Raw genomic sequence first — 22,016 nt, 5'->3', positions numbered from 1 at the left:
TCCAAATTTGACTAACTTGATTAGGGGTAGATAATAAAGTTGGAGTTCAGTGAAGACCAGAAGACGGGGCTCAATTTTAAATGCTAGGAAAGACTCAAACAGTGGCTACTTAATGGGGAAAGGTTTAAACCTAGTTAGAGAGAGAAACCTTGCTACCCACAAGACAGCTTGAACAACATGAGGAAATGTTCAGTTGAGATTTTAACACCACAGACATTCAGAGAAAAGAAAGGCCCATTAGTCTTGACGTTGGCCTCTCAAGAAGTAGATTTTTAGAGGGTAATCCAACCATTTCTTAAGTAGAACATTCATTGCTTATCCGTGGCGTATTACAGACTTTGTGAGTTTTTGCATTGATACTAGGATGATTATGATTTTAAACTCGAATTTTGGCTCTATCCTGGCTGAAGGGGGTAGACTACCACTGAAATTGCCAGTTCTAAACTCACTTGACAGGGAAGGTGTGATATGCTGTGTTACTTGGGGAGCAAGGCCACGACCTTCACTCGGGAGAAGAATGGCTGACAAAAGGGACAATTCATTGTGTATCAAACACCTGGTCATAGTTGGCTATAAATATGAGGTTAGCATGTGTTGGATCCACTTTCCTCCCTTGGTTCACTGATAAGACAGATGGTGTAATCAAAGTTAAAGTGAAAAGGAACAAAAAAAATTACAACAGGCTGGGGCGAAAAGGCTTTATTTAACATCTAAGTGAATTTCCTTATAACTTCAAGTTTACTTTTCTGCCAAAGAGGTCTGTTAAAAGGCACATACTGGAGTGGATTCTGCTGCAAGTGGGGACCTTACCTGGGGGAAGATGATTAATTTTGGTATCGTGTGAATTAAACAGGAAACTTGCTTTCCAGGCTTAAGCCTTAAGCAAAAGTATGCAATACGAAAACCAAGTGATGTAGAGAGAATGGAACACATCTTTAAAGGGGAAAACAGGTCTCAGAACTCAGAATCAGTCACACACCGTATTTTCCCTTAAGAACAAAAGCCAACTTTACTGCGCTATTTGGATTAGACATGACCAATTTATCAGTTACAGTGCATGGGGACTTTCCTGCTGTTTACTGTTAATTCTGAAACTAGCGATTTTCATCTGTCTTTTATTTTTTACCACTTTCTCACGGAAAATTTGCAGCTCTCCCCTAGAGACAATACTGGGAGTGGCAAGCATTGTGTTCAAATAGCAGTTCAGCCTGTTGGCTTTTGACATCAGATTTATGACCAGCATTTGTGTAAATGTCTGTGTGTGTGTGTGTGTTTCCTCAGAACTGCATAGCCACCCATGAGTCCAATGGCATTGACATCATCACAGCCCTGATCCTTAATGACATCAATCCTTTGGGAAAGAAGAGGATGGACCTTGTATTAGAACTGAAGGCAAGTAGGAATTGAAAGCAAAAGACAGACAGTAGCATGTGAAAATAGTCACTTTTGTGTTTTGCTTCTGCACGTGATACGGTCAATGTTATGAAACTAAATACGGCAGCTCTTTTAGACTAAATGAATGATCTATGTTGTAAGTTCTGACTAAAATGCAAAACTTCAGTCTTCCCCTCCAAATAAGGGTCTTAGGACAGGATGCCACTTCTGATGTTGATTTCTTAAGCATACCCCGCCAAAAGAAAACCCTCATTTGTATTTAGGAGTTCCAAAGATTCTTTGAAAGTCCAAAGACCTTGGGTGTCCAAAGTATTTCAGACTGTGTTAGCCTCACAGAGCACATTTCCTTTTTAACTGTTCCCATGTCAGGGCATGTTGAGATCCGTCCTCTCTCTCACACCCATACACAGCAGTGAGCACTTTGTCATTGTCACAGAATTGCCTAGAACTGCAGGGTTTAGCTGAAAAGCTAATCTATGTTTATTGCATAAACAGTGTCATAGGAAAGAAAGGTCATTAGAGAAGGTGTTAACACAGAAGCCCACAGGAATTGCACAATTATTTTTATTTTTCCTTTAGTATTTAGAATGGAGAGTCCAAATTGATAGTTGATTTGGGGGTATGACTTAAATGGATTTTTTGGGTGGGTGTGCTATTTTTAACTCCTTTGACAAGTTGTGTTGTAGACTTGACTTGAACATTAATTCAAGCTCATGTGCCCGGCTCCCATTTATCAGAATGTACATGATGAGAGCCTGAAATGAACAGAATTTTATGTGCTACTGATCAGCCTTCCAGTGACTTTTTCAACTAATCCAGTAATCTGTGGATTATGATAGAAATTTGTGTGCTCTGAAAGGCCACTGTTTGATCGCATAGAATCCTGATTGAATTGCTGTGACCCATACTTGGGAAGGAAAAAAATACTTCCCCCCTCTTATGAAAAATAGCAAGAACTTTCCAGTCCTATACACAAAGAAGCATACAGGTTATCCTAGGCCCAGGACCTAAAATGAAGACAAGCCAAGAAGTGCAGGGTGTGGGCACATGAAAACTTTGAATGAAATGGGAAATTAGGGTTTGGCACAGATACGGTGCTCCTCTGGGTCACCTTTGTTAACTGGTGTCAGCTGTATTCTCATTATAATATTAGGGGTTATGAGAGCTGATAGTAATATTTTAAGAAAGAGAGGAATTACCTTAATTGCCTATCTTCTCTGCCCTGCAAGCCTGAATGACAAGGTTTAAAGCCACACCTGCCCTGAAGGCATCATGGGTCCATATAGCAGGTTCTTCCCCACCTACTGGCATCATGAGGGTGCCAACACACCCATAAACACCCATGTTTAAATTCCCAATTTCCACTAGGACTTGTGTCAAGTAACATTAGGGAGAAGCTATGCCCAAACAAACATGTTCCTCTGAGACTCAAAGCAGAATCTGCAGTTACGGTTGGGGTCTGCAGTGGCCCGTTCTCTGTCGCGTGCAGGTGGGTTTTGCTGTGCTAGAACTGTGGTTCTCCCGTGGGGGGAGATGTCTGTCTGTTCGGCCAGGCTGCAGCGCTTGCCTCAACTGGGCACACGCATTCAGGCCAGCCACCCCAGGCTGCTCCTCTTCACTGTCTCCTCCCTTTGTTTGTCCCAATTAGAACAACGCTTCCAAGTTGCTGCTGGCCATCATGGAGAGCAGGCACGACAGCGAGAACGCAGAGAGGATTCTTTATAACATGAGGCCGAAGGAACTGGTGAGTTGGGTGGCTGATCCCCTGGCCATGACACGAAGCACAGTCAGAGCAGGGTTTGTGGCAGAGAGGGAACCTGCTGCCTTGAGTTTTCTTAAAGATGCCAAAGAATCAGCAGTAAGAACATCGGACTCATGCCCCTGACCAGGCTGGAGAAATGAGGTAGTGCTGCGAGTGAGTGGGGTCTGCCCTCTCCCCGAGGCACAGCCACAGGCTCACCTCTCGTTTCCCCTCCTGGGAGCTGGGGCAGCGAGTGGGCTGGGGGCCTGGCAGCCTGGAGTTCAAGTCCACAGCTCTCTCTTTCGGCCCTGTCACCTTGGGTGGGCACTTGACCGCTCTGAGCCACAGTTTCCTCATCCCTAAAAGGAAGATGATAATATCCTGTAGGCCAGAGGGTGGCTTTGGAGACGAGACCAGACAGTTGGCATCAGGCCCCTAGCACAGCGCCCTCCCTGAAATGTAGCTCCTTCCTCCCCCTTCCTCATTCACTGCAGCTCTTCATGCTCTGTCTGCGTCCAGAGCTAAAGAATCCCCATCTCTTCCAGGGGCCAATAGTCAGGGTGACAGAGAGTGTTTCTTGGGTGCCGATGTCTTGGGTTTTGTTTTTTTGTTTTTTTTTTCCAGAGAAAACACAAATCTTGTTTATTTTTGCAGAGTGATATTCACAGTGGGCTGTGACTTCCAGGGTGGAGATTAGTGCTGCAACCTGTGAGGCAGCTCTCAGAGACAGTGAAACGAGCTGAGGACAGAACTCTGTTGGGACTTTTTCCCACACAAATAAACTGTAACTGACAGCACTAAATGAGGGCACTAAAACTTTTCTGTCGCCTGGTGACCTGTGTGCGCTGGGGGCCAGGCTAAAGTCCCTTCATGTATTCCTTGAAATAAAGTTAACAGTGAGCCCAGCTCTTTGATCTCTGAGGTCAGGAGTGAGTTCTCAGCCTGAGATGGACTCCCTCCTCTGAGTTTACATCATAGCTTATGTAACTGGGGGAGGGGGGCTCGAGGTGTCCCTCGTGAGTAGGAACAGAATGACTTCACAGAGACCCCATTCCAACTCTCATGGACCCGTGGACCAACAATATGCCCCCATCTTGGTGGGGGGAGGGGGGTTAATGTCAGCACCCAGGGCCATGGGCACCACAGGCTTCTGGGTGGCCCCCTGTGGTTGGAGAACAGCATTCCCAGCTCACGGGAAGAGTCAGAGGCTTCCTGGAACAAACATGGTTCTAAGAATCCACATAGAAGAGAAGCACTCATGTCTAGGACACATCTGCACATATGTGCGTGCATATGCATGTGCACATACGTGTATATTCTGGCCCCCACAGCCCATGCAACATGTTGTCTATTCAGTTTGGTATTAGAACTAACAGGAAATCCAGCTCAGAGATCAAAAATCTCGAGGATGTTTTCTCCAAAATTACTTTCAGGGCCAGACCCGATGTCAGCACAGAAATGTGTGGCCCTCTGCATGCTTGCTCTGGGATAATGAAAAATAACTCCGAGGAATAGCCTTGTGGCAATGCAGGAGGCTGAGATGCCCTCTGAATCATCAAAGAAAATGATTAATTTTCCCTTCAACTTAGGGTTTTCCCTTCAACTTAGGGTTTGTTCTTATTCTTTGAATGATTAAATCTCGAGTGATTTGTTCATGTGATAAACATTGGCCAGGCCCGACTTTGTCCAAGGCATTGTGCTGGGCACCGGGCAAAGATTGAGAAATGAGCAGACCCAGCCCCCAGGCCCTGAGTAGGGCACCGAGGTAGGTGGGAACAGTAAGACAGGTACAGAAATGCTCTAGGAAATGTGCTTGCAGCGTGAAAAAAAGCAACATGCATGGGTCCTCTGGTAGCAGATTCGAGATCAAATCTCAGCTCACTAGCTGTATCATTTTAGGAATGCCCCTTTACTTCTCTGAGTCTGTTTCCTCATCCATAGTAAATGATAATCTTTGACACTTCATAAAATGTTTATGAGCATTAAATTTCCCCAAATAAAAAAACGTTAAAATACTTACACAGTGCTTGGCACAAAGAAAGACCTTAGTAGATGTTAATTGTTAATGGTGTTATTTTTACATGGAGTGGGGACGGAGAAATGTGGACAGGGGAAAATGTGGAATCAGAGATAATAGTTTGACTAGCTCTTCCTAAAGGCTAGTGGAATTCTTACTAGTTTTTCCTGAGATGGCGAAGGTTGGGGGTTGGGGAGAGATGGCAGGAGGAAATGTAGCGAGAGGAAAAGTCTGGCTTCTAGTCTACATTTTCCTATTTTATTGTTTCCAGGAACTTTTATAACCATTGTCCCCTCCTAAGGGGAAAGAATAGCTCTTGGTCCGGCTTACAGCAAATGGGTTTCATTTCTCATGCTGGTGGAAGCTGATTGGTAGGGACTGCCTGTGGCAGTGTTGAGAAGAATTCTGAGGCTGGGTCCATAACCTGATAGGAAAGAATGCTGAGCTTCCTGGGCACCGTCTGCCCCAGGAGGGGAGACTGGAGATGCCAGTCCCAGGCGGGTCTTCCTTAAAACAGGAGCTGTATTTGCTTGACCGTTCTTGCAGGTGGAAGTGATCAAGAAAGCCTACATGCAAGGTGAGGTGGAATTTGAGGATGGGGAAAATGGCGAGGACGGAGCTGCCTCCCCCAGGAACGTGGGGCACAACATCTACATATTGGCTCATCAGGTATGACCTCTCCCTAGGTCCTGGCGCCGGATGTTGCTGGCCTTCAGCGCCAGAATTCCAAGGTGAATGTGTGCTTAAACTTGCTTTTCCTTTAAGGTTTTAACCTCGAGCTGTGTGTATTCACGATAATGTGGCTCCCAGGTACTCGTGGCAGCCTGACCCAGTGTACTGAGTTCCAGGACTCTTCCGTTTTCCCATGGTAGCGTCATGTCCTTGGAAATCCCCACGTTGCTTAAAAGCCTTCGTACTGAGCCTTGACACTTCAATGGTTTATGGCTGTGTTTGGAGACAGTTGAAAGGAGTCTTAGGCTCTTCATAAATATTGATGAGTCTATCTTAACAATCTGAAGAAATAAACCTCAGCTGCCTTGCCTATCACATTTAGAAATCTTGGGGAACTAACTTATCATTATGACTTCTTTTTGTTTGCTTTTCGGGGGGTGTAGTAATACTTCCTACCTTGGCACCAAAATGCCCTGTTTCATAATTCTTTTCCCAAGTGGCTGGGCTTTTGAAGATACTTTCTTTTTCTGGAGGTTGATGTGCCTTGAGCTTGCTGATGTGTGTGGGCAGCTTGTAACTCTGCTGCAGGCTTGTGCTTCCTGTCCCTTTCACCTCGCTGAGGTGCAGGAATTAGGGATAAAGCAGCGACGGTACTGGGCAGGAGGTTGGTATGCCCTGCTACAGCATGCTGGCGGAGGAATAAAAAACAGGCTCCTGCCCTTCATCTCTTCCATTGCCCGTGTTTAGCCACTGAGAGGGTTTGGGAACATTCTGAATGGAGACTCCATGTGGCTGTACAGAAAACCCCATCTCCCTCCTGCCTGACTAAAGAAATCGGGGGAAAGACGGACCTCACGTGGGCCTGAGCTTTCCAGGCTGTTCTGCCAAGCTCCCAAAATAGCTGCTTGAGCAGAGCACACCTTGATGGAATGCAGCGAGCCTCCTGCCACCTTTGCCCTTCAGCTTGCCGCTGGTTAGGATGCATTCTTTATACCCCAGGCTGGAAAGGAGCACATATGTACGTGCCTGTCGCAAAGAGACAATGACTCCCATGTTTTCTATATTTGTGTTCTAGTTGGCTCGGCATAACAAAGAACTTCAGACCATGCTGAAACCCGGAGGCCAAGTGGATGGGGATGAAGCTCTGGAGTTTTATGCCAAGCACACAGCCCAGATAGAGGTAAAAGCAGGGGGAACTCAGGGCGCCGGCCTGTGGTGAGGGCCTACAGAGGGTTCTGCCCTGTGCTGGGGCAGGCACACAGTCATTCGTCTGAGCAACAGCATGTTGCTTATGAATCCTGACAAGGCCATGGGGACAAGTAGAAGGTGTTCTAAGAAAGTCTAGCAGAGGCACCTGCTGGAGACTGGAGGTCACAGAGGCCTGTTCTGAAGAACGACGTCCAAGCACAGACCTTCGGAAAATTCGGAATGAAACAGGCAGATCCTAGAGGGAAGAGCTTTGCAGACATGGGGAGTGACAAGTGGAGACCCTGAGGAAGGAGATGCTAGGTGAGGGTAAGGAGCTGGAATTCAGTGAGCAGCAGGGAGGGCAGCACAGGCAGCCCCGGGTCCTACAGAATCCCATCTGCCATCCTTGCAAGAAGTCAGATTTACCGGGAGAGCCATGTGGAACCTTGGGAGAGGCTTACACAGGAGTGGTGCCGTCAGATCTGCATTAAACACAGCATACTTTATTCGTCCTCTGTGAGCAGATGGGGAGACGCTGAGAGAAGACTCAGAGAGGGTGTGTCATTAGCCCAGCTAGCAGGGCCAGAGGTGGGATTGTGTGTAACGCAGGGCTGGCTGACCCCAGAGCCCCTGGGCGCATTTTGTTACCTGCGTTGAACACAGACTTCTGTCTCCAGGCTCTGGGCGTGAGGGATGGTGTGCCTTGTTTAGCTAAGGAAGAAGTGCACAAATCAATATAATGTCGGAACAAAGATTTTGAAGGGCTAACAGACTCCTTTGGGCCATATGAAATGTTCAGGATGGAGACTTTTTAGGAATATATTCTTACCTGATGTCTCAAGTGTGTCCGGGCTGTCTTAATAAAATTCATCACCTTACTGATGAGTTGACCAAGGCAGTGCATGTGGGCAAATACCCTTGATTTATTGTTAATGATGAGAAGCTTGATGGCAGGGCCAGCTCTGTCCTATGGGGCCCTTCAAAGACAAGCTTTAGGTGTTTGCAGCATAGAATGTCAGAGCTCCTTCATCCACTGGAGAGAAGACTGAAGCTTGCTCAGGTTAAGAGGTATGAACAAGGTTACCCAGCCTGTTAGAGGTGGGGAAGGATTGGAATGTAACCTCCTGACTCCCAGTTGTAAGTATCATGAAAAGGAGGTGTGGACAGATACTGAATGATGGAGAGACATGGCCGGGCATGCTGTTCCTAGCTCTCAAATCCTGCCCTTGGCTAACCACCCATTTCTTCCACTTTCCTGAGGGAGTTACCTGTGCAAAGCCAGAGAACACCCGGTTACTCCCTGCGGCTTCCTACAGAGTGCCTTTGGCTCTTGGGAGTTAGGCTGTCTAGCCCTGGAGTCTGGGACTCAGTTCTTGCCAGGAAGCCTCCCTTTCCCTCTAGATTCCAGAAACACGTCTCACATCATATCTCTTCAGCTTAGGGAGATCCAGGGCCCACCTGACTGTGCAAAGCAGGCAGGCTCTTGCCAGCAGGAGACTGCGGAGTTGGTCCCTGAGCCTGTCTGAACAGCAGTGTCACTTGGGGGGAGCTGGTTCATGTGCAGGCTCCTGTCACCAACCCCCCCACCACAATTCCAGTTAAATGAGGTTGACTGAAGGACCAGAATCAGTATGACAGTGAAGCTTCCTGTAACCTGATCTCCAGCTAGATTTGGGAACCACTGGTCTACGGACCACGTCTCCCAGAATTTATAGACGTAGGGCTATGGGAACCTGTCACACATCTGAGAGAGCTTCCCACTACAACTTGACCAGAGTCACCTTTCTTGCTGTGCCAGGGAACAAAAGTGTTGAGAGCGTGAGAACTAGATCTTCTTGAAGAGGGCGTAGGCCCTGAGCCTCATCTGACTTCTCCAGCCTCTGGGGAGGAAGGATAGAGAGAGGTCATGCCCCCGTTGTACTGTCACCTGCACCCCTTTTGAAATCCCTACCCCCCCAGGATGGTGACTAAGTACAGTGTCCTAGAACCTGAACAATCCTCACCAGACTGCCTCCTCTCTGGAGCCTGAGCCGCCCTAGAAAGAACACGGAGAAAACCTGCGAGGTGTCCACTCTGGGGCCCAACAGAGCTGCTTCAAAGAGCCCTGAGCACAAGACCAGGGTTAAATGGCTGGACCAGTTCACACACTGTATACTTTAGAGGCCACGACAAGGAAGAGATAGGAGGACAATGCAACTGGATAAACCACAGGTCTCTCCTTAAAGTTCCTATTTAGGAAAAAACACCAACAACTAATTTTGCTAGCAGAAGTTTAGGTGAGGTCGGTCCCACAGTCTGGGGCTGCACCATCCAGTATGATAGTCATGAGCCGCATAGGGCTGTTTAAATTAAAATTAAATATTCGGGGGGTCAGTTGCACTAGCCATGTGGGGTAGATGCTCAGATGCGGAACCATTCCTTCATTACAGAAGGTTCTGTTGGACAGCCCTAGCCCCCTCATCTGGATATGTGCACAAAACACAATTTAAATTGTTGAGACAAAAGTTAGTCACAGTAAAATTAATGGGTCTCAGGTTAAAACAAAACAAAACAACCAACTCTTAGAGACTTGCCCAAACTGTTTTTTATATAAATGCAAGAGACACGGCCCAGGCTGGGGGTTATAAGATCTGAGAAGACGCAAGAACAGGTTTGTATTATACGCCGTCGTGAACACCAAGCCCATGACCTTAGCAAAGATTCTTAGTGAAAGGTTTTTGAAAATGACTGTTTAAGCTCCTCCATTTTCTCACCCTAGATTGTCAGATTAGACCGAACCATGGAACAGATTGTGTTCCCTGTGCCCAGCATATGTGAATTCCTAACCAAGGAGTCAAAATTGCGAATATACTACACTACAGAGAGGGATGAGCAAGGCAGCAAGATCAATGACTTCTTCCTGCGGTCTGAGGACCTCTTCAATGAAATGAACTGGCAGAAGAAACTGAGAGGTGGGTCAGCGATGCGCCCACGGGATGGCAGGGCCATGCCATCCTGGGCTTTCACGAGCCTGGGCTGGATGGTGAAGGGCGTGTCTCCAAGCAGGAGCAGAGCTATCCTAATTTATGGCACTTTCTACCTCTGAGCACCGGGCAGATTTAGACACCTTTGTAGCTGAGAAACGGGCTTTAGCCTCAGGGAGGCACCTCCCCAGAAAAGTCTTCCTTCATGCCCCATCTGATTGGATTGGATTGGCTATGCAAGACTTTCAGAATGTCCTTTTTTGGTATCTTGATGTAGGAAATAAAAGGAAGGGAGAAAAGACCAGGCTTTGAGCTCACAGGATGGTGCACTTAAGCAGGAAATTGAGCCAGCTTGACTGCTCATTTACTAGCTCACCTGCTCTGAAGACACCAGTCTCTCCCTTTTATATAGGGTAGCTCAGTTTTTAGACTCTAGTATCATTTTATAGGCAGTGGAATCATTTGCCACATAAGACGCATCGTTGCTCACCAGCGAGTCCCGTTGCAATACCTGGCCAGTCGGGTTGAAATGACTCGCCTAAAACACTTTTATAGGGCTGTCCCAGAGGGCTTCTCAGCTCCTGGTTTTCATTAGGATTTTAATGGGATCCTTCAGTACTGACAGTACACTCCTTATCAACTGTTGTGACCAACGTAGAAAGGATCGTGCTTTATTTCTGTTAGTCAGGAGCCAGGTTTTTTCTTTGAAACCCCAGATTCCAGCTACAGTTGTGATCTTTTGGGCTCTTTTCTGCAGGGCAGGGCGGCAGGAGGGGAAGCTGTGTTAGAGATCACTTTCTGGGAGCTTCTGTCCTCTTCCTTCCTCTCACCAACCCAAGGCAGAACAGACCAGCGTTCTTCACTGCACCCTTCTTCCACCTTACCACTTTTCTCCCTACCTCCCTGCACCCCTGGGTTTGGCTGGTGGCAAAGAGGGTTGTACGTGCACATTGGCCAGGGGCCCCTGTTCTTACCACACCCCAACCCCACAACATTCTTGCTCATCTGTAAGGGCTACTTCGTCATCCAGCACTTTAAAACATTAGATGTTTTCGGGATACCTGGGTGGCTCAGTCAGTTAAGTGTCTGCCTACGGCTCAGGTCATGATCCTGGAGTCCTGGGATGGAGTCCCGCGTCGGGCTCCCTACTCAGCAGAGAGCCTGCTTCTCCCTCTGCCTGCTGCTCTCCTTGCTTGTGCTCGCTCGCTCTCTTTCTCTCTCTCTGACAAATAAATAAATAAAAATTTTAAAACAGTAGATGTTTCCTGGGGGCCACCTGGCTGCCTCAATAGCTAGAGCTTATGACTCTTGATCTCGGGGTCATGAGTTCAAGCCCCATGTTGAGTGTAGAGATTACTTAAAAATAAAATCATGAAAAGAAAATGTTTCTGGAGCCAAAACCCATTCCTCACCCAGCCAGGTGTCTGACAGAGAGAGGGGCTCAGAGACCTTTAGCAGAATAGCTTGCATGTCCTCGTTGGTAGGGATCCCGGGGGATTTAGGGTGCACTTCTAGCCGATACAGTGTGTCCTTATGGCCTACTGTGGACTTGATGCAAGCTCCTCCAGTTCAAGTGTGAGTGTCTTGAACATCTGCATAGCACAATGCTCAGGTGAACAGAGAAAGAAAGAATACCAGAAATAAGGTGGACATAGACCGCATCTATTCTGTACTCTTATATTTTCAGCCGTTAGGTTTGCTGGGGTCATCTGTGATTCCAGCTTCCAGGGGTGATCCTGAGTTCACGTATCCAGGCCTCCACAGTGGTCACTACAAGTGGGATTTCACTCTTGTCAGTGTGTGGGTCTACTAAGACTGGTCAGAGAGATTCATCCTCACAATTCTGAGAGCCTATAAAAAATAGATCAATATTGTATAGGATCTCCAAGAGGCTTATGAACTGACAAGGGGGGCTTTCAGCTCTTCTGCTCAGGCGAGATACCTTGCAATCTCTCCTTCTGGGACGTTGTCTTCAGCCAGGCACAATGGGAAGCCCTCAGCCCCAAGAGGTGGGGGATCTCACTCCCATTCCACTTCTGCCCCCATGGGCTGTGTGGCCCTGAGCAGGTGACTTCACTGCTCCCAGACCCTCACCTAGAAAGCGGGGAGTTGAGATTGATTGCTTGCCAAACGGCCACATCGTCATTCCAAGATTTATATTGCATTGTAGCTAATACCTTCTCTTATTTAGCCCACCTTTGTTTCAGAAAGTTTTTGTTTCAGTAAAGCTTAAACACAGCTATAGTTGTCAACTGAAAGATTTTAATTGGCTTCAAAGCTATCTGCTGGTAAGAGAGAAATTGAAAACAGTAACTGAATTAAACATGATATGCATATTTAGGGAGGGGAGAAATGTACTCATTAGAAGTGTAATTAAAATAAAATACGTTTTCCCTTCTAAGTAGCATATTTCTCTTCTAATAAATCTGCAACGGAAAAAAAAATTCTGCTGTATTCATAAGCTGCTTTCCCCTTTCCTAAAAGTATCACAGAATCACCTGGGCTATGGTACATCTGTAGCCAGGACTCAGATATAAAGCCAAGTCTGTCTAAGACTGAGGTCACTCAGTAATTGCTTCTGCAAGTATTAAGATAGTCAGTTCCTAAGCTCTCCCGAAGCCTTATTCCCTGCTCCTCTCACAGAACACATGCACACACAGGCACGCACACATGCACACCCCCTTCAGCGCGCTCACGTCCTCTCTCACCCGTGCCTCTCTGACCCCTTCTCCTGAAGTTCCCAGCCGCAGTGAAGTGAAAACCCAGGGCTAAGAAAATGAGAAGATAGTGAAAGAGGAAATTGAGGCAGAGTTGCATATGCTGACCTTTTCCTGCTTGTAGTTTTCCCTCATGGTTATCACACCCATCCAAATAGAGCTGGGGAATTCTGTTTTTTATATTCATAGAGTCCAGGTCCCCCAGCAAGGCCCAATTCCCTCAGAAGAACAGATACAAAGGCTAGGAAAGAAGGTTACCAAGTGGTGCTCTGGGATGTAGGTCATTAGATTGACCTGCCTCACTGGGGTCACAGCACCCTGTCTTTTTCTGTGATGTAGCAGGTATATCGATCCAGCCAACTTGTACCCCAAATAAGTAGAAAACATACAAAGTACAGTGGGGGGGTTCAACATTGTGTAAGCTATGATTCCTTCCTGTGTGAACCTACCATCTTATTGGGGCAGGCAACACAGGATATTTTTAAGTGGTTGTAATTGAGGCAACTAACGATGAGCAGGGCTGTAATTAAGCAGTGACACGCTGTAGAAGTGTGGGAAAGACAAGCTTCTGAGAAAAGGTGGCATCTGAACAGCATCTGGAAGGATAGATAGAACTTGGATAAACATACACCTGAGAGTTTGGAGAAAGGAAAGGCGTATTCATTTCCTATTGCTACTCTAACAAATTACCACAAACTTGGAGGCTTACAGCAGCATACATCTACTATCTTAAAGATTCTGGAGGTCAGAAATGTACAAAGGTTCTCACTGGGCTAAAATCAAGGTGTTGGCAGGACTGCCCGCCTACTGGAGGCTCTGGCTTTGCTTTCCAGCTTCTAGGGGCTTCCTGCATTCGTTGGCTCTTGGCTTCTTCCTCCATCTGCAAAGCCAGCCATGACCAGGAGAGCCTTTCTCATGCCGTAGGACTCTGCCCCTGCCACTCCCACACCCGTCCTTCACTTTTTTTTTTTTTTTTAAGATTTTATTTATTTATTTGAGACAGAGAGAATGAGAGACAGAGAGCATAAGAGGGCGGAGGGTCAGAGGGAGAAGCAGACTCCCTGCCGAGCAGGGAGCCCGATGCGGGACTCGATCCCGGGACTCCAGGATCATGACCTGAGCCGAAGGCAGTCGCTTAACCAACTGAGCCACCCAGGCGCCCCGTCCTTCACTTTTAATCATTTTTAAATCACTTTTTGTGATTATGTTGGGCCCACTGAATAATTCAGGATAATTTCCCCATCTCCAGATCCTTAACTAGATCTGTGTTATATTGCTGTATAATAAATGTGTTAGTTGTGTTATATTGCTGTATAATAAATGACCTCAAAACATACTGACTTCAAACAGTAAATATTTATGTCCTCCCAGTTTCTCAGGGCCCAGAGTTGGGGAGTGGCTTAGCTGGGTGGTTCTGACTCAGGGTTTTTCGTGAGGTTGCTATCAAGTTGGCAGCCAGGGCCTCCTCGTTGAAGGCTGGGTGGACCCAGAGGATCCACTTCTCTGCTCACTCACGCGGCTGCTGGTAGGAGGCCTCACTTCTCCATATGGGCCCCTCTGTAGGGCTGCTTGAGTTCCACATGACGCGGCAGGCGGTTTCCTCAGAGCAGATGACTGAGGAGAGCGTGAGCACGCATGTGCAAGGAGGAAGCTGCAGGGCGTTTTATGACCAAATGTCAAGAAGCACTCCCATCACTTCTGTCTTCTCCCAGAAGCAGTAACTAAGTCCATCCCACACTCAAGGGGAGGGGGATTGAGCTGTGCCCCTCGAGGAGGAGAGCATCAAAGACTTTGTGGACATATTTTTAAACCGCCATGGGGACAGTGCACAGAGGCTGGAGGTGCAGCGTACGATCAGGGAGCCACCACTAGACTGGAATGTAAAGGTGGCCTGTCTGGGGAAGGGAAGTGGGAGAAGACTCTGGAAAGTTAGATGGGGACATGGGAAATAGAAGACCGTGCGTGTCAAGGTTGGTCTTTAAGTATCTTTTTTTTTTTTTTTAAAGATTTTATTTATTTATTTGAGAGAGAATGAGAGACAGAGAGCATGAGAGGGGGGAGGGTCAGAGGGAGAAGCAGACCCCCCGCTGAGCAGGGAGCCCGACGTGGGACTCGATCCAGGGACTCCAGGATCATGACCTGAGCCGAAGGCAGTCGCTTAACCAACTGAGCCACCCAGGCGCCCTTTAAGTATCTTTTTGCCCATGGGTAGATACCCAGTTGATTTGAAGGACTGAGTATTTGTTCATCATATTTGGAATGACACAATTTAAGTATGTTAGCTTTATAAATATATGATTTATTTGTGAACTCTATGCCATACTTAAGGACCATTTATTAGAATTAAATGAAAGTGTCCTACAATGGCTACTCTTACATTTGATATTGAGAACCCCCTTGAAGAGAATCTTGGCTTACATAGACCATCACTGAGCTTTGCCATTTCCTGTTTTTCTTTTACCTCATATGAGCTTTTTATATGTACGCTAATGTGGAGAGGATATTATAAATTCCCATGTACCCACCACTCAGCTTCAATCATTACCAACCCTTTGCCATTCTTGCCACCTGTCTCTTCTGGAGTTTCCGTATCCAAATCAGACATGGTCTTCAGTCCCAGAAGAAACACCAGTAGCTATTGTTTCCAGAACAGATGATTTCTCATCTTAAATTTGTTTCGGCAATTAACTTAAAAAAAAAAAAAGTTAATTGTTAGTGGACGTTGACCGAGTGCTGGTCAGCTCCTCTACTGAATGGTGACATGAGCCACTTCCTCTGTCCTTGTCTGACTTGAGAGGATCACTGACCTGGGTGATGAGATCTCCTCCACAGCTTCTCCCCCCAGCTGGGCCTCAGTTTCCCTCATAAAACAAGAGATTTTAAATTAGATGGTGCTTGTAGCTCTAAAACCCTAGACTTTGGAAACGTTTCCTATTTCCAAGTGCAAACATGAAATGAGCAATTATTAAATTACCCAGGGCTCTGTTTAATTGTGCCATAACTTTATTTTGGAAGAAGCTTTCAGAGATTTGGCTGCTTGCTCTAGGCATCATTACAGGGCCATTGAATTTGTCATTGGCTCCTGTCCTAAAGTTAAATGATGACTTCATTGGGAAAGAGAAACGCGCTCTAGGGACCCATTCTCCCATACTCCGTATTCCTTTGGAGGGAGATAATGTGGAATGAGGCTATCTTTTGGAAACTCTGCTTCTGGCATGGAGACTGAAATTATTCCTACCACATCTATTAGCATCATCCTAAGTCTAAGGCACCACTGGAGAAAAACTCGGGGGGAAAGGAAGCACCACCACACATGGTATGGCCAGAGGCTTGTTGTTCTAACACTGAACATGCCTGGCCGGTGTGGTATGGCCTCTAGGCGACTACAGAATCAGATGGCAGCAATATGCAAAATGTCTCTCGCCCTTCAGTGATGGCTTTGGTACCACATCCTTTCTCTACTGTAGCCTTTGGGAACGGGATCTCTACTGCTGACTATCCAGTCAGCAACTCCCTCCCATAGTTCCCCTGCCCCCGGCATGATCATCAGACTTCAGGAAAATGGAAAATGTCTCAGTGTCAGGAAAGGGATCATTGTCTAGCTTTTAGGCACCAGTGAGTTAGTGGAGGATTTTGAGCGTGGCAATGGTAGCCTCCCTCGTCTGGGGCCCTGCTGGGCCAACTGTAAATGCTGTGTGTCCCTCCAACTGGAGCCCCACACTTCTAAAAGGCTGATTAAGTTCTTGGGTCTCTCTGGGCATTTCCTCTGGTCCCAGAGCCCTGGAAGGACTGACGATTCAGTGCATGAACTCTGGACAACCCCAGATTCCATAACTGGTGGTGTTGACTGGGGCATGCAGGGTTTTTAGATGTTCCAACTTTTCTCCTTTTCTTCTCTCCCTTGTCCCCAAATGCATCTTCTGTTCCAGTAACTACTCCAAACAGAAATAAACCAATCTGATGTTGTTATGAGCCTATGAGTCAACCTCGAAACAAATGATCATTTTTTACTGTTGTGGTAAAAACTGGGAACAAAAGTGGGCTTGTGGGGCAGAGCGGGAGGAAGGGCCGAGTGGGATTCCCAGCGTTCTGACTTGTGGCTTCAGACTTTACATGGCCTGGTCTTTGTTTTCACAGCCCAGCCCGTTCTGTACTGGTGTGCCCGCAACATGTCTTTCTGGAGCAGCATTTCATTTAACCTGGCTGTCCTGATGAATCTGCTCGTGGCGTTTTTCTACCCATTTAAAGGAGTCCGAGGAGGTACCCATATTTTTAATTTCAAGGAGACTATGAGAAGCAGCAGGAAGGTTATGACTTGCATCTTAAAAATGGTCCCTGGAAGTGTTGGTGCAGTATTATGGGATCCCACTTTCAGACAGGATGAGATTGTAGCTTTCACCGCAGACTTAGTTTTAAATCTCACTTAAAAGAATGTAAATTTTGTGTCCACATTTATCTACCAGGAAAGAAAGAGAAGCTGTATACTCTGAAACCTGTAAGAGATGGTCTCAATCAGCCTCCTTGTTTTATATGTTGGGAAACCTTGTCTCAGAGAAGTTGAAAGGTGGAGCCAAACTTTCACAGCTAGGTAGTGGCAGAGCTAACCCTAGAACATAGATATATTGATGCTCAGTCCACTAGATTATTTTCCCCATGCTGTACTTACAGAATTAATTTCAGAGTGAAGAATTTTTAAGACGTGTCTGGATTTTTTAAATTAATTAATTAATTAATTATTTTGGCAAGGGGCTCAGGGAGGCTGGACTTGAATGACCGAAGACCGCACCTCCTTGGATATTTAGTCTATAAAGAGCCACGTGCCACTACTCATGCGATAGAACATGATGTCCGTCCATGGTCGTTATGGATATCCCCCCACCCCCACCGTCTCCTTCCAGCCCCCTGCCATGTGCACTCTATACATCTTGCTGAGAACAGGCAACAATCAGCAGGGGCATCTTTTTGTTTGCAGCTCTTCCGTTTGCTTGACAGCCTTCTAGAGTCATGCACACTTGTGGGGCTCTGGGGACCGGCAGAAGCCCCTCTGCTGTGACACTTCCAACGGCCCCTTTTCTGACACTCTGGATAGCCTTTTGGGAGGTCTTCTCAGCTACATTTTTCATCAGAGCTATTTGGCAGATCATCTCACATACGTATGTCACAAACCTACCAGTAGCCACCTTTTGTGAAACGTATGGAATGAAGAACCCAAAAGTAAGACACTAAAACAGCGCAGGAGTTGCAGGCTTAGCTCTTGAGCCTAATAATGCAGATGTGTATACGTAATGAGACAGCATGTCTAGACTTAAAGTCTACTTAAGATCCGTTTTGAAAGTGATGACTTGTTCTGTGATGCTCAGGTATCCAACATACCCATTCGAGCAGTCAGCTTTTCTGTTTGGCCTTCAGTTACACTGAAAGCTTCATTTGAGTGATTTTTTTTTCCCCCAAAAGCAACACCTATAAACACAAGTCTGGGGGTATTTTCCTTTTTAATGCCATGTTAGGAAAATAAGTGCCCCTGTGTGAAGAGATTCTGCAGGTCAGCAGAGGTGCGAGTGTGAAGTGGTCTTTCAGAGGGAAAGAGCCCAGCTCTCTTTGCATCTCAGGGAAGCCCTTATGCTCATCATAACCGATTCTTCAACCATTACTTTGGATGTGTTTTCGTTTATCCCCCATTTCTTTAAAAATATTTAAAATCCGTTTTATTACACGCTTTGACCATTTTCTTCACTGGTCACTTGTGGCCACGTTGAGGCCCATGTCTGAGGAGAGGTAGTTGACAGCTCTCCTCCCCTGCAGTGGTCAGCCTCGTCCAGTGGAAAATCTAGACTCACAACATCCAGACTCAGTGTCCGGGCCTGGCTCTGCCACATCCTCACACGACTCTGGACGGGCAACTTCAATTAGTCTTACTTAGCTTCTCTGTAAAAAGGTGCTTAAATTGACCCAGTAGTTGTAAAACCTTGATGTGGATCTGGAAATCCCTGTATAGTTCAGGGAAAAACAGTGGTTGACCCAGTCAGGATCTCTGGGGCATCCTATTTCTGGCCCAAACAAGTTCAAGACCCACCGATGAGATGACTGTTAAAGGTTCTTCCAACTCTACAGTTTTGGGTTCTCAATGTGGCATCAACTCTGGCTTCCTGTTCTGGCAGTGTGGGCTGCAGTCTTTCATGTGTGTGGACTAAATGGAAAGCATCATTAGATCTCCCGGAAGGGAAGGAGATTGAGCTGACCTCAGGAAGCCTTTTCCGCCACACAGTGACCGAGCTCACCTCAAACACATCAGTTCACTCTCAGGGATTTATTTTTCCTCCTGTAAGACATGTGGGGACCACCTTCTGTCCTCGCTACTAACCATCTTCAGGACAAGGGTTGTATTAGCCGTGCCTCAAAATAAGATCTGGTTGGTTACCTGAAAGTATTTCTTTGAGATCAGTGTTTGTTCATGTTTGACTCTAAAACCAGGATTTCCAAAATGTCCCCATTGAATGTCCCCCTTTTGATGAGTGCTAATGAGGCTCTGTGGCATCGTAGGCCTGCGGCTGCCCAGAATACTGGTGGCCTTAAAAGCTCCTTTTCCAAAGTATCATTTTCCCCCTTTATTTAAGAACTGATGAGTCACACAGTCTCCAAAAGCATGAAACCTGGGCACATTCAGATTTTTTTACTGAATTTGTGAGCATGCTATGATGATTAAAGCAAATATGGTACTCCTTTTAAAACATTATCATTTTTGGAATTTTCAAATATACAAGTAATAAGTTAATATACTGCCATGTATCTATTAGCCCATCTTTAACAACTACCAACATTTTGTCAATCTTGTTTCATCTATTCTCCTACTGTATTTTCTGAAAGATTTTAAATAAGTCTAGACATCTTGTTGTTTTGCCCATAAATATTTCAGTGTGCATCTCTAACTTCTAAGAATATTTCAAAATATGTATAATTACCATAACATTATCATATCTAACAGAACTAACAGCAAATCATGTAATAGCTTGTCCATATTCATGTTTCTCCAATTGTCTTAAAGATGTCTTTCTATAATTGTTTTTTTTTTAAATCTAGCATTATTTTTTTAACACTGCTTTTATAGTGGGGAGACAACAGGTTTTTATTTCGGCCCCTTTGGGATTTGGGTACGTCCACTGTACTGGTCCCATTTATTATACTGAGATCTTGAGGCAGTTTAAGATGGCGATTAAACACTTAAAGAAAATGAAAAGCAAGACACAGATTGGGAGAAAATATTTACAAAACATGTATCTGACAAAAGGCTTATATCCTGAATACATAAAGAACTCTTACAATTCAATAATAAAAAGACAACTTGATTAAAACAGTGGGCAAAAGATGTCATCAGATATTTCACAAGAGATTGGCCAATAAGCACATAAAAAAAGATATTGAACATCAGTAGTTATCAGAGAAATGCAAATGAAAACTAGAATGGCATACCAGGAGAAACCTACGAGAATGGCTGAAATTGAAAATGCTGAAATACTAAATAAAAATGAGCAAGTAATAAATAAAAAGAAAATACTGACTATACCAAGTATTGGTGATGATGTGGAACAAGTGGAACTCCCACGTACGACTGGATGGCGAAATCACTCTGGAAGACAGTATGGTTGTGTCGTAGAAAGTTAAACATAGGATCCAGAAATCTTATTTCCATGTATTTGTCCAAGGCAAAGGAAAACATACACCCATTCCAACATTCGTACTTGAATGTTCCCAGTAACCTTATTTATAATAACTGCAAACTGGGAACAACTCAAATATCCATTAATTGTTGAGTGGATATGTAAATTGTGGTATATCCATACTGTGGAATATTACTCAGCAATAGAAAGGACTACGTATTAATACACAAAATAACCTGACTGAATCTTAAAAATTCACTAAGTGGAAGAATGAAAAAGACTACCTCCTAATCTGATTATGTTTCCACTTTTATGAAATTCTAGAAAGTGCAAAGCTCTAGTGCTAGGAAGGAGACCAGCAGCTGCCTAGAAGTGGGGCTGGGGCAAGGCCGTAACTGCAAAGAGCACAGGAAACCTTTCCGGGGAATAAAAATGTTTATATCTTGATTGTGTTGGCAGTTACATGTGGCTCTATGGCTATATAAACTGCCAAAATTCATCACGTTAAGCTGAAAATCAGCGGATTTTATGTGTTATTTTTTTAAATTGGTGATTAAGGACCATCAACTTCAGAGGCATACAGACTCCAGCCATTTACTGTGTCACCTTAGGCCTGATATGTAATCCAAGACTCGGTTTCCTCTAGAGGAAAATGAAGAGAATCGTAAGCTGGTTGGGAGGATCACATAAATGATAATCAATGTAAAGGGCTTAATAGGATATCTAACCACTGTTAAATGCACAAGAAATGACATAAGTCTCGATATCCACATCTTCCCAAATTTCTGAAAAGCTTCTGCCTCTCTGTGCCCATTTCTAATCAGGTTTTCTTTTGAAGGATATCAAAAGGGAAGAGGTAAGTGGTTGGGAGTTGGGCAACAGTTTCTAGAGAAAAAGTGTCTCAGCGGCATGAACAGAATGAACTAGGGCAGCCAGCAGGCTCGGGGAAGAGCTGTAACTCGCAAGGGTGTCTCTTTCCTGGGTGGGGCTTCAATCCCAGCAGTTCTGGAGAAGTGAAACTCCTTTATATAAGTGGCCTTAATCATGTAGTGCTGCTTGTTTACATCTGAAGGAGACCCAAAATGTGACAGCATTTGAAATAGGGTTTTATTTTTTTTTTTAATGAGTGTTTTACAGAACTATATTTTTAGCCATGTTGGCTCATGTTATATAACTAAGCCGTCTCGTGGGACACTCTAAATAGAACTTGAAATAGCAAGAGATGACAAAAACTGGTATAAGCTCTTTGACTACAAGGATAATCTAATTGTAGGATGATGTTAATGATACGGAAGTTGCCTTCCTCCTTCCCTTGAAGAAATCTGATTCAGGCAGGGGACCTGCAATTTTCCTTTGCATACTTTTAATAGAAATTAGAAGTTTAGGCTTCCAGTTTGCCTTCCCGAAGAGTGAAATGTGATACATGTATGAGTTTTATTGATTGAACAGATTCATTTGACGAGCATCTACGGGGTGCTGTGTGCTTCCCTCAGGGAATTTGGTTGGGGGGAACCCGATTGGGGGGCAATTAGGGTAGGAGGGGAGAGAAAGACTAGTAAACTGACCACCAGAAAATAGTGTTCTATTGGGATGACTGGAGTAAGTACTGAGAACACAGAGAGGGAGGGGCACCTGGCATAGTTTTCTGAAGAGGAAGGGGTTGGGGAG

The 22,016-nt window shown here is 45.4% G+C and overlaps 1 protein-coding gene across 8 annotated transcripts in view; it reads left to right on the top strand.

Annotated features, from left to right (window-relative positions):
• The window catches only part of ITPR1 (inositol 1,4,5-trisphosphate receptor type 1), a 338,656-nt gene that overhangs the window by 264,043 nt on the left and 52,597 nt on the right, over positions 1–22,016 (top strand). For all 8 annotated transcript variants that reach the window (XR_010412086.1, XM_064593522.1, XM_064593523.1 and 5 more), the window contains 6 exons: positions 1,282–1,392; positions 3,044–3,139; positions 5,700–5,822; positions 6,901–7,005; positions 9,772–9,964; positions 16,831–16,953. Coding sequence is in view for 7 of the 8 variants with exons in the window: in XM_064593522.1 (XP_064449592.1) it covers positions 1,282–1,392; positions 3,044–3,139; positions 5,700–5,822; positions 6,901–7,005; positions 9,772–9,964; positions 16,831–16,953 (751 nt within the window). In the remaining variant the exon portion in view is untranslated. The remainder of the gene's footprint in view (positions 1–1,281; positions 1,393–3,043; positions 3,140–5,699; positions 5,823–6,900; positions 7,006–9,771; positions 9,965–16,830; positions 16,954–22,016) is intronic.

This window comes from Mirounga angustirostris, unplaced genomic scaffold (genome assembly GCF_029215605.1).
Source record: "Mirounga angustirostris isolate CCGP_5_RB_7025 unplaced genomic scaffold, mMirAng1.0.hap1 SCAF_1, whole genome shotgun sequence".
NCBI classification, from domain to species: domain Eukaryota; kingdom Metazoa; phylum Chordata; class Mammalia; order Carnivora; family Phocidae; genus Mirounga; species Mirounga angustirostris.
The sequence above is the reverse complement of the archived record's forward strand: the minus strand, read 5'-3'. Positions and strand labels throughout refer to the sequence as shown.